We start from the raw sequence: 12,104 nt of genomic DNA, 5'->3' as shown, positions 1-12,104 counted from the left end.
TATAACACTGCAGAGCTGTGCTAGTGGCAAGGCTTCAGAGATACAGTACCACATGTCTTAGATGTCTCTGTATGTAGTCATTAGGTTTTACAGGTATCGCAAGTGAATTTGCTGCTTTAGTTTGCCTTGTTTATTACATTGTGCACATTGTATAGTATTACATTTTAATAGGTAACAAAAATAGTAGTCAAGATATTTTGTCATTTTTGGAATACATGCCTGACGTATCCTGTTGTGTTTGGATTTGACACTTTTAAATAATTAGTATTAAGGGGAATCATTTGGCATTGATTGACATGTTTCATTGGGTGGATTTGGCTGTGAGTTGAAGCTTCTTTAAGACCATAGAAACAGCATTTTGATTGTTAATAATCATGTTGGGGTTATCTGACTGCTGAATAACTGCTCTGTGCTTAACTATAGTTAGGGCTTTGAGTTTTCGACTGTTTTGTTTTGAACATTTTGTACCCCTCATCACATAGTATAATGTTTTAAGCCCACTCAACAGAACCAATACTTCAATTTTTATAATAAGTCTATCCCCATATTTTTCCAAATGATTTTCCCTTACTTATTTAGTCCAATCTAAAGGAATAATGTAAAATGTAATATTGTAAATGTACTAATTTCTTTTATGTAAGGATCGTTCTTTCTTAATTTGACCATAGCTGGCCATGCAGTGCTTGAAATGTGAAATGTTAAGAATCAAAGTTAAAACTTAGCCATTCTTAAACAGCGTAATCCTTTTGGCACTTGTTTTTTACCTCAGTATGCATTGTTAATTGCCATTTCAAAACTAGTGCCACTTAACGAAGCACGAGGCTGTGTCGGAGGAGGACGCTGCCCGGAAGCCGTCCTCACCTCAGCAGCTTATGCCAGGGGAGGTCGCAGTCCAACCGCAGCACACTGTAAGACTCGCACCTCCCCCCCCCTCTCCCACCCCCCACCCCAACCCCCACCCCACCCCACCCCACTTCGCACCCACTACCGCCATCTGCGTTATTCATTTGTTTACTTTCTATTGATTTGATTTAAAATTTCTTTTTTTTTTTCTGTTTCTGTTAAAAAAATAAAAATAATTAAATGTTCACAGAGCGTGACCTCACACCGTCCCATTCCTCTGCCATTCCTCCACTTGACCTGAACCCCACCCCACTACCTTTTGAAAGAAACATTTATTTAAATTCTGATTTGTAACATTTTTTTTAAAAAGATTTTTCAAATCTTTTTTTATCTATCGTCTTCATCTCAGTGTCTTCTTAACCAACACCTGTTTCTCTTCCTTCCCCAACCTCGGCTCAAAGACTAAATGACTAAAAGAAATGCGATCGAAAACTCTAAGCCTTGGCTATAGTGTGCAGAATCTATTTCTCTTGATTGTGTTCGTGTGTCAAATGTTTGTCTACCGTGATGTGGTTGTCTTGAGAAGTAGGGTTGTTAGTGTTCGATTTATCTAGACTGTGGCCATGTATTGAGATCTTTTGAGTTCTAGAGTTTTCCCTTGCTAAACCACACAGTGAAAATGTAACATGCTATGTAATATTGACAGCTATAAATCTCTAAAGGGTAGATATTGCTCACTGTGACCAATAGGTGTGGAACAAGACCTCAAATGTTACACAAGCTCAGGAGTCACTTAGTTTCACTAAGAAGCAACAGTTTATTTATGTGTTGAGCCCCATAGCCTTGTTGAAGCTTGCCAGTACTCAATTCTCAGTGTGCCGTCTGTGTTTTTCTGTGGACATGCGTGGTGTTGAACTGTTTCCATTTATGTCTCGTGTCCATGTCTCTGTGCTAATCGGGGATTAAATGAACACAAACACATCATCAGTCTGCTGTCAATCACATTGAAGACCTACTCACTTCACTGGCTTTGATGAACACTAGTTTTGATTAAAAGTGCCTATTACCTGCAGTTTAGAGACGGGCCCCAATTTCCTTAGTGTTCCATTAATGATCGCAGACTGCAGCACGTCGCATAGTTCTTGACATCTGCAGTGGTTGAGCTAGCGACTCTGGTGTGCACGCGAGTGCTGCTCATTAAATGAAGACTCACACGCTGTGCTAGTGAACACTGGGGGGGGGGGGGGGGGGGCTTCTCCACCCACGAGCATAATTAGCGGGCCTCAGCACTCCACTTTTGATTGTCGCATTCATGAATTAAGAGCGCCACATAATTCTTTTTGAGATCAGGGTTTAATTCTACTTTAAAGGGGAAGTGAAAAATGTAATTAAAAAAAAAAAAGATGAAGAAACGTATGCTGCCATGTGCTGTTTGAGATGATCACTGACTGTGTATAAGAGTTTGTACGTTTTTCTGAGGATGTTTTTGTTTTGTTTTCTTTCCCTCTTCTACCTGTCTGTGCGTCCTCAGGAGCCGGACGACCAGGAAGCCCCTGATGATCAGGACTCCTCTCCCCCAGAGGACACCTCCCTGTATCCTCACTCTCCAGGGACCCAGTTTCAGCAGGTAGCCCCCCCCCCGCACTCACACTCACACCCACACCCTGCTTGTCTGCTGGGAAAATGCACATTAATGCAAAGGCAGATCCTTCTTATGCTTACTGGTTACGCAAACTAATTTGATCTGTTTGCACACAATAATTAATGCATGGATATGTAGTGAAATCTGTGTTGGAGGAAATTAATATAGAGACTACACACACAATAATCACATTAGACTTGCTGTAGGTAAAAGTGCACAAAAAGGTCATTATTAGTCTTTGTGTAGATATGGTATATCTAGTTGTATATAAAACTTGAATATAGAATTATAGTGTGCATAACATATCAGTTCCATATAAAAGTATAGTGTGCATAGTGTACCAGTTCTATGTAGAAGTATACAAACAGTTGTACATAAGTAGTTGTGTATAAATTGTACATAAGAAATTCTAAATGAAAGTGCCTGTAATGCTACATTTGGGATGGTATTTGCTGACGTCTGATGTGTTTGTGTGTGTGTTTGTGTTAGCAGCAGAACAACCACCCCCATGGGCAGCCCTACACGGGCCCGGCAGCGCAGCATATGAACAACCCCCAGCGCCCGGGGCCACGAGCACAAGAGAACTGGGAGCCCGCTGAGGAGGTGGCTCCGGCCCAGACCTCTACCACCACCACAACCACCACAACCACCACCACCACCACCACCACCACCAAGGAGTAGTCGCGCCTGCAACAGCGCCAGCTCGTCCGCCGTTGCCGCACCTCCGCCCTTAAAAGCCTGTGCGCTCCACCCTCCTGCCCGTCTCTCCGTCTGCTCTCTCTCTCTCTCTCTCTCTCTCTCTCTCTCTTTCTCCCTCTCTCTCTCTCTCTCTCTCTCTCTCTCTCTCTCTCTCTTTCTTTCTTTCTTTCTTTCTTTCTCTCTCTCTCTTTCTCTCTCTCTCCTTCCCCCTGCCTGAGAGGAGGACCGGTCTGGGGGCCCCAACCTCCACCCCATCCCAACCAACCCCCCTGCCTGCCCACACCTCTCCACTCCAGGCCCCACTGTATCCAGAATTCAGCTTTCCCACCCCCCCCCCCCCTCTTTTTGTTTTGTTTTTGTTTCATATTTTGTTTTTGTACCAGACCTGGAGTGGAGGGTCCTATTCACCATATGCCCTGCAGTGTGACTCTTGACATATAACCCGCCTGCAGTGGATAGTCAGCCTGCAGTGGATAGTGCGTAGCGTCGTACATAAAAAAAACAAAACATACAAAAACACACAAACAAACAAACAAAAAAGAGATACATAAAACGGGCCTGAGGCGCTTTTGTCAATTTGACAGTGTACATAGTATGTTAATGTTTTGACTGTTCAAAAATAATAAAACAAAAAGAAAAAAACTGCGCGACAAGTGTCAGTTTGCTGTTGGGGGCGACTTGCAAATCTACGAGAGAGAAAAACGACAATAAAAACAAACACAAAACAATAAAAAAAAAATACAAAAAAGGGGGAAAAAAAACCACAAAAAAACAGCACCAACTTTGTTTTATCACCTGTGCTCAGAAGTGAAGTTTGGTCTGGTTTGCCTGATAACGGCAGTGTGGGAAGTCACTGAGGTGAACATAGCTTCAATTGTTCCTGTTGACTTAACCATACTAAACCAGCTCTGGGGATCCTGGTGTTGGCGCTAGTGAGAAAACCCTTAGAAGTGGTTGGGTGAAAACTTTTACGCTCTTTTTTTTTTTTCTCCCCCCCTTTTTTTTTTTTTTTTTTTTTTTGGTTGATGTGACAAGTGGTGATATTGTTTCCAGAACTTTCATTGCCTTTTTTTTTTTTTTTTTTTTTTCTGCTATTCAACACCTTTTTGAAAGCTCTAGTTAATATGCTGTAACATTTAGCATGGCTTCACACCAGACTAGTGTAGCCAAACGGGAAAGAATATGATGATTCATGACAGCTGTAATCCTTAATCCAGAGCTCTTCTTACAAGCCGCCTTTTTTTGGTTTTCTTTACTGCTCTTTATAATTTCATTTTCCTCTTGAGACATTGACTGCTATTAATTTTGAACCAATGTAAGAATAAGTGGCTTTTCAATTGCACATATAATCCTCGCTCACTCATTCAACAGTCCTGTTTTTTTTTTTCTTTTCTCCCCTGTGATGGGTTAAAAGCGCTTAGTTTTGGACAATAGGAATTACAAACTAATATAAAGATGGAGAAAAAATGTATATGCAACGAATTTGCTATGCCAGGATGCGGGAAGCATAACAGACTGTGCTTGGGTGGCCTGTTTGTCTTTCCTGAGTGGACCTAGTGTTGGACAGACACTGAAGCAAAGCTCCTGGTGGATAAAGAGATAGCATGGGATGGGTGAGGGGTACAACAGAAGTGGCCCCCCACCACCCATTCGCTCTGCCCATTCTACTGGAACGAACGCAGGCTTATTATTTTCGGACTCTTCATCCAAGGGGATCGGACACGAAAGCAGGGTTGTATCATAAGATAACTGCTGGTTAGTCATGTTGCAACTTGAGCTAAAGTTAATCTTCTTTAGGAGGTAAAAAGGTAACCATCAGTAAATACTGTATTTAATTGGTAACTTGAATGCGTGTTTTTTTTTTTCTCTTCCTCTGTCTAAAAAAATACCAAATACTCCTGCAAATGAACATATTCTGCCCACCATATAATATTTAAATACTTTGCTGTTTTATTTTATAGAATTTATTTTGTTGTATTTCACTAAAAATAGAATTTGATTTAAGAGGAACATTTTTTGTCCTTGTGTTATTTTTAAAGGAGATATTGACTGTACAGAGTTCTTCGCCCTGTTTTTTGCCGACTTTTGTTTTGGCCATGGTGTGACGTTGAATTCTGGAGCTACAGTCGCGATGTGAACTTTCACTTTGTGAGGTTTTTTTGTGCACAGAAATATTACAAAACAAAAAAAAACAACAAAAAAAGCATTGCGCCCTTCAAGAATAAAGAAAACGGAATCTTGACACTGTAACTGTCTCGTTTTATTTATGAATCTTTGTAAATATGTGGTGCACATAAAAATAACAATAAAAATAACAAAATAATGTTCTTTTGTGGATTATCTAGAGAAGACATTTTAATAATGAAAGCAAGCTGATACGTGGACTAGAGGGTCATGAGAGAACTCTACGAAATAATTTTTTGGGGTTAAAATTGAAGGTGCAATATGTAGTAAATTGATGTGAATTAAATTTGAATTAAAATGTCTGCAGACATAATGTGACTAAAAGGCTAGTCACAGGACATTTTCCAGTGTCTTGATTCTTTTGTTTTCAAGTTTGTATTTTCTAGTTTTCTTTCTCATTTTTTACATTATATAGCTCCAAATTCGCATGAAATTGAAATGAAAAACTTGAAACATTCATTTTCAGTACCATTTTGTTTATTTTTTTCAGAATAACAGTCGTAGTTAAACAAAATGTGTTAACGAGAGAAGATATTACATATTGCACCTTAAAAGCTTCATTTTGTCTGCTTATATTATTGGTGCAGGATTTTCTTTACCATTTTGTGTATGAAGTCAAACCTTTAAGCTGCACTCTTTTTGTCAGTGCGGTGTTCTTTACTATTCTATTAATAGTCAACCCACCCGGTAGATTACACTACAGCCTTTTACCCTGCATAAACCTGAACACAATGAAATGAGTGAGTGTCACACAACTTGGTTGTTTTTTTCAGGAGCACTTCCATGCGCAGTCTTCTTTGTTGTGGCCTCCAACCAATAATGTAGATAGTCAATGCTTTAATATTCAAAAAGTACCTTGTACACGGAGTGCATTCATGGGATTGGCATGTGTTTACATGGAAACATGTCCTCTCTGATGTTTGTGTGAGTGTGTTTATTAATTTCAATTAATGCCAGCTTTGGTAGTTGTTTGTAAGAACTTTCCCCACATCACGTTTTCCTTTTATGTATATATTTCTTTTCCCAGTTAACTCGCAATATACAAGTCTGATTTCCTAATTTTCCACACACTAAGCCATTGCTGTGAATGGAGACCTATTCTTGACTCTGCTTGCCAGAGTTTATCTTATCCTTTATTCTGATGTGTTGCATTACATAACTAATTCTGGGACAAGTGGTTTCTTTTTCACCATCAAATAACTGGGGAGAACCAAAGAGGCTTATCTTGACATCACAGACTCAAGGGATTTTTTTTACTGCTTTGTTGCAACATCAGTAAGTCAAGACTTTAAGGCTCAGTTGGAGCCAGGGCCCACACCCATCAGAAGCAGTTGACTGAACCGACATAGAATATCTCTATCACACTTTTTTGGTGATCACAACTGTATTAGTTGTCTTCACACTTTTTCTCTCTGGTCTTCAGTAGTGGGCTGGGATATTGAGTAGTCTGATCAGGTGCTGAAAGTTATTTCGAAGAGGCTTTTTAAAAACCAAGTGTCACTGTTTATAGCATTTTCAAATAATTAGCACGCTCAAATCAATTATTCTTTCAGTTGAAACCGAATGATCTGTCCATGCATGGCAGGCAGCATATTTAAACTTGTCTAAGGAAACCTGTCAGTAGCTGGAGCCTCGTCTATCATGATTCAGCCTCCGTCAGGTAAACGTACAAATGTGTGGAAAATATGACTACAGGCTAATCTCAAATGTAAACCACACATTCAGGTGCTGCCACAGGGCTCATCATACTGCACTCCCCCATTTCGCTGGAGGCAGACATCAAAAGCCAACTCATCCGGATGGAAATGTACATGATGTTGGCATACAAATGCCAGCATATTGTAACAATGTAGTTGGTATTGACCACATGTATCTATTATGTGTGATAAACAGTTCACAAAATTCCTTGGCCCATTTGAAACAGTATGGGCAGTGGAAAAGCAAGGACTTTTTGGATTTTTTCACAGAAATTCTAAAGATCTAAGAATCCTGGGACTGTGGTTCATCACCTGTTTGGTGAGCATAACTGCTTTGGCAAATAAGTACTAACTGGACCCAAGTGTACAAAAGCATGCCCAAGTACAAAACACTGAAACAAATTACTCACAAGGTTAAAATATCAGGCAAAGTTAAAAAGGTATTCTTAAGGAATACGAACCCTAGTGCCCATGAGAATGCCCAATTCAATTTTTGGTTCAGTTCAGATTAAATAAGATTTTAACCCAAATCTCCATTTTTGTTATTTCTTTTCCTGAGTTCATGCTTTGAAACAGACATTAAGAATTTGTTTTGAACATCTATTTGTAAGTTAGTATAGTAGTGACAGTTGGACCTCAATTTCTACCTCAGGTCTGATTGCAACTAACAATCGTCAGTGTATTAACCTGTTGATTTTGCACTGCAGAACTGCAGTCAGTCAGTTGTCCAAAGCATGTTCCCAAACGCGTTGCTGTGTCCACACCAGACATTTAGTTAATCATGGAGTAAGTAAAACTGAAAATCTAAATATATCAAGTTTAAGAAGCTGCTTTTAACACATTTACTGAGGAGAAAGAAGAAAAAAAAAGGCACAAACCAACTATTACAATATTTGTTTAACTTATGGTTGGCAACTAATCAGTCATAATATCTACCAATCAATAGTTTTCCAATACATATAACCTAACAAGTACTGGTGCCCCTGGACACCCATTTACACAAATATCACTCAGTTTAACACTGGGCAGGTGTATGAGCAGTTTTAAAAAATGACTCAATATTACAAAAGACATCCAATGACCCCTCACCACCATTTCAGAATCTCAAGAAACACTCTGAACAGCTGAAAATTTCCTGGGACATATTTTTATTAAGAAGACACAAATTAGTTCTCTTTGTCCTGCACAGTCTTTGTTCCACGCAGTCTGCCAGTACGACGGGCAGCGATGAGACCGACCTTGCGTCCAGCGGGTGCGTCCCTCCTGATGGTGGAGGGTTTGCCAATATGCTGATGGTTACCACCACCGAAGGGATGCTCAACAGGCTGCAGAGAGAGAGAGGATGCCAGGTTAGTACAGGTCCTATTCAAAAGTACTTCATCGGGCAAGTACAATCAGGAAAGCAGTTTGCATATGGTTACACTCAGTTCAATCTCCTCAATGTACTAAAAATAACTCAATTTCTCAGAACCAAACAATATCTAACAACACAGGAGGATAGGTCTCCGTACAATTTGTCATTACAAGCAAAGAATACCAAAGAATTTTCAAATCTGATGTTTCAGACAGGTTAATCGGGATCCAGCCAAGGAGGCAAACATAATTAACAGCTACTGAGGTAATGACACTTCATGCTCAGATAATCATATGGTTAGTAAGCTGGTTGTACATTACTAAATTCAACATGAACAGCTCAGAAAATAAACATGTTCATCTTCTAGGGGGAAAAAAAATTCTGTAAAAACTGAATGAGGTATCCTCGCTAAAAACACAAATTAAATGGATGCTGTGACTTACGTTCATGGCCACACCACGGACACGAGGCCAGCAGTTTCTCTTGGCCTTGTATTTGTGGTAAGCGCGACCGGCCTTCAGGATGGGCTTGTCAATACGACCACCACCAGCAACAACACCTTCAGAGAACACACACACACAATGATTAACAGAGAGCATTATTCCTGTTTATTAAAGTAGCGCAGATATAGATGACTGGTATAATTAGGTGACGCTTTACATTGTGCCCAACACCCATTCTAAAGTTATCGAAATTACAGCATCTTGGGGCTTATTGCTTAACTATTACATAGGACAATCATACATTGTAAAATGTCTTCACATCAGGAATTCCAGCATGCTGCAGACCAAATAAACAGAGTGCTCACCAACGACAGCTCTGTTGGCAGAGCCAATGACCTTCTTGGATCCAGAGGGAAGCTTGACTCTGGTCTTCTTGGTCTCGGGGTTGTGGGAAATGACTGTGGCGTAGTTTCCAGATGCACGGGCCAGCTTGCCCCGGTCACCAGGCTTCTCCTCCAGGCAGCAGACGATGGTACCCTCAGGCATGCCTCCAACGGGCAGCACATTGCCAATGTTCAGCTGGGCTGATGGGTCAAACATAGTATTCAATATGTCAGTCTCACCAGCCACACTTTCAGTGCAAAAGTGGACAAATGCCTAATAAGCACCTTCAAAGAAAGGCGTACAGTATGATAAATCCCTTTATGAATAAAAAAAAAATCCTTCTTAACACACTGCTTCACCGATTCCTCAGACTTTTCTCTGGCCTGCATACCGTGTAAAGGCTCTTCAGTGAAACATGCCAGTATTCCAACTCCGTGTTCCCCTCAAATTATTAACATAATAAAATCAAGCCTTCCACCTCACATCCAAATCAAGCCTTTCACATCACTGTCAAGTTGATCTTTAGCATTGGTTGATTCAGCTGATTCAGTCAAACAGATATCTACCCAGTACTGAAGTGGACATGAATTTTCCCATAGCTGGATTAAGCCTGGTCCAACACGTCATCACTTTTCCATTTAAGTTGTGTTATGGTCTAGGACTAAGCTTACTCAGCCATTTAACCAGCATTTGAGTTCATATGTCAGTACTGCAGAAAAGGATCTAGTTGAATGCATGCTTTTGCCCTTACCCTTCTTGCCGCAGTAGATGAACTGGCCTGTGTGGATTCCTTCAGCTGCGATAAACAGCTCAGTCCTCTTCTTGAACCTGTATGGATCACGGAACGTCACCTTGGCCAGGGGAGCGCCACGGCCAGGGTCATGAATGATGTCCTGCAGAGCGAAGAGAAAGCAGCCACATCAAAACACAACCAACAGTTTACAATTATTAGATGGATCAATCCAGGCACTCCAAATACTGTGACAGCAAGGAAGGGATACAGATCATTTTAAAGAGCCTTTTTATTGTAACTGGCTACTTCATACTAAAAAGCCAATATGTTTCAACCTAACGCAGAGGTCTTCATCAGGGTTCAACAGTTTACCATATTTTAACACATGACCACCTCAGCACTCAGGAACCCACCTTCACGATTCCCTTGATGTAGCCATGGCGTTCAGCGAAGTCAATGTGCCGGAGTTTGGCTGGTCCTTTCCTGTGCTGGACATGGGCTTTGAAGACGGAGCCCGCACCTTTTCTCTGACCCCTAATCACACGTCCCATTTTGGCCTTTGAGAGGAAAACACAACTGTTACAATCAGACCCAGTGAAGACTCAACAGCTTAATCACGTCAATGAATACACAACCATTGCCACTCTATAGTATGCATTCACACCTGATCGGGAACCTGTGTATATTAATGACATGACCTGAGAGATGTAACGTTACGGAGTACCGCAAAACCGGTCAGATTATACTGCGGAGTTGCATACAGCAATCACAAACACGACACAAGAACACATTTCTTGTCCGTCGGTGTATACACACAGCTAGCCGTCGATTAGCTAATTTTACTAGCTACACATAGCCTAGCCCGAGTTTTAATGATACAAAGAATAAGTCCCAGAACCATAAACGTACATAAAAGGTACTACTAGCTGACTGTCTTTTTGACAATGCTGACTCTGCTAACAGCTTCTGTACATTTGGCAAGCTGAACATGTGTGGAAGGTGCCGCTAACTAAGCGTACAACGAAGACACGTCTGAATCATGTCTCTCGTTTGGAGCATTGGCCAAACATATGTCTTTTATATGTACAAATGGGTCATTCGCTGGAAAAAAACATAAATGCCTACATACTTTAACGTTATTACAACACGTTAGACTGCTAATAGCGTTTGGATGGGCAATTTATAATGAAGATTTTAAGTAGATTGACTTGAGAAAAAGAAAAATCATTCTCCTACCTAAACTCCGTTGACGGAAAGAGGAAGTGTAAGAGGGGGTTACAGAATTTCTTCCGGAGAATTATAGGGTGGGCAAACGGAAGTTTTCAAACAAAAGTCCTTCTTGATGAAAACGGAATTTATTTTTCTATCTTAAAATATGTTTTAAAAATATACGTTGTAACCTATTTATGAGTCTTACAATATTTTGTGAAGAATAAAACCTGCTCTCTGAAGAATGTCGCCTATATCACTCTGAAAAGAAGTCAACTGAAATTGTGTAGAACTCTTTTTTAGCCTAGGCAAGGATAGGCCGACAAGATTTTTTTATTTTATTTTTTTAAACCTTATTGTCTCTATGCTTATAGTCCAGTTGACAGAAAGGTGAACCCGGAAATGTTGAGTAGTATTTTAACCTTGTGAGTAATTGTACAGTTTTATGATAGAAATATCAGAGCCCGTCTACGGAGCCTCCCCACTCTCTATTAATCCCATACAAACCGAATTTGGCTGCAGTTCACCAGAGTTCACCTAGATGGCGATCGCGGGCGAGTCCAAAATACATGGGGTCCTATGGAGCTACATGGCTACATTTATCGTTTTCACCTATTTAACAACTGAAACCCTCAGATTTTATTTTATTTTTCGCAAAATGGATATGGATTATCAATCAAAAGTGAAATAATCCGGGAGTCATGTCCTTTCGTTTTCTTACAGGTTGGGTCGTTGTTGCCCATAACACGCTAGCATTGATGCTATGCTATGCTATGATCATGCTAATATATGACGTCATTGACACGTTTGAAAGGCTTTTTAGAACAATTAAGTGACTTTAAAAAATATTATACTCAACCAAGTGTATTGTCTTTGCCTCCCCTTTCGAATACAATATTCAAATTACTTGAAAAAA

At 40.3% G+C, this 12,104-nt stretch overlaps 2 protein-coding genes across 14 annotated transcripts in view; one reads left to right on the top strand and one right to left on the bottom strand.

Moving 5' to 3' along the window:
* Positions 1 to 5,426, top strand: part of usp9 (ubiquitin specific peptidase 9) — a 50,643-nt gene extending 45,217 nt beyond the window's left edge. For 6 of the 13 annotated variants that reach the window (XM_076263365.1, XM_076263370.1, XM_076263361.1 and 3 more), the window contains 3 exons: positions 801 to 908; positions 2,375 to 2,470; positions 2,975 to 5,426. In XM_076263365.1, coding sequence (XP_076119480.1) covers positions 801 to 908; positions 2,375 to 2,470; positions 2,975 to 3,166 — 396 coding nt within the window. In that variant the 3' untranslated portion in view covers positions 3,167 to 5,426. The remainder of the gene's footprint in view (positions 1 to 800; positions 909 to 2,374; positions 2,471 to 2,974) is intronic. The other 7 variants (XM_076263369.1, XM_076263363.1, XM_076263360.1 and 4 more) reach the window with 3 other exon arrangements.
* Positions 5,427 to 8,196: 2,770 nt separating this feature from the next.
* Positions 8,197 to 11,289, bottom strand: rpl8 (ribosomal protein L8). The gene is made up of 6 exons (XM_076263358.1): positions 11,216 to 11,289; positions 10,393 to 10,536; positions 9,998 to 10,139; positions 9,228 to 9,446; positions 8,863 to 8,978; positions 8,197 to 8,390 (listed from the first exon to the last, which is right to left on the bottom strand). The coding sequence occupies exons 2-6, from the start codon at positions 10,528 to 10,530 to the stop codon at positions 8,232 to 8,234; spliced, it is 774 nt and encodes a 257-aa protein (XP_076119473.1). The 5' UTR covers positions 10,531 to 10,536; positions 11,216 to 11,289; the 3' UTR covers positions 8,197 to 8,231.
* Between the last annotated feature and the right edge of the window lie 815 nt (positions 11,290 to 12,104).

This window comes from Alosa pseudoharengus, unplaced genomic scaffold (genome assembly GCF_046254945.1).
Source record: "Alosa pseudoharengus isolate Yale_2024_CS ecotype anadromous, Long Island Sound unplaced genomic scaffold, YU_APseudo_1.1 YU_APseudo_1.1_scf_3, whole genome shotgun sequence".
NCBI classification, from domain to species: Eukaryota; Metazoa; Chordata; class Actinopteri; order Clupeiformes; family Clupeidae; genus Alosa; species Alosa pseudoharengus.
The sequence above is the reverse complement of the archived record's forward strand: the minus strand, read 5'-3'. Positions and strand labels throughout refer to the sequence as shown.

Bases quoted from the DNA above. Each gene is read 5' to 3' on its own strand.
- rpl8 (XM_076263358.1), bottom strand. From the start codon at position 10,530: ATGGGACGTGTGATTAGGGGTCAGAGAAAAGGTGCGGGCTCCGTCTTC. The intron at 8,979-9,227 runs GTGAGCACTCTG...TGTTCTCTGAAG, and splicing joins TGCCAACAGAGCTGTCGTTG to GTGTTGTTGCTGGTGGTGGT. The intron at 8,391-8,862 runs GTAAGTCACAGC...CTCTCTCTGCAG, and splicing joins TCCGTGGTGTGGCCATGAAC to CCTGTTGAGCATCCCTTCGG.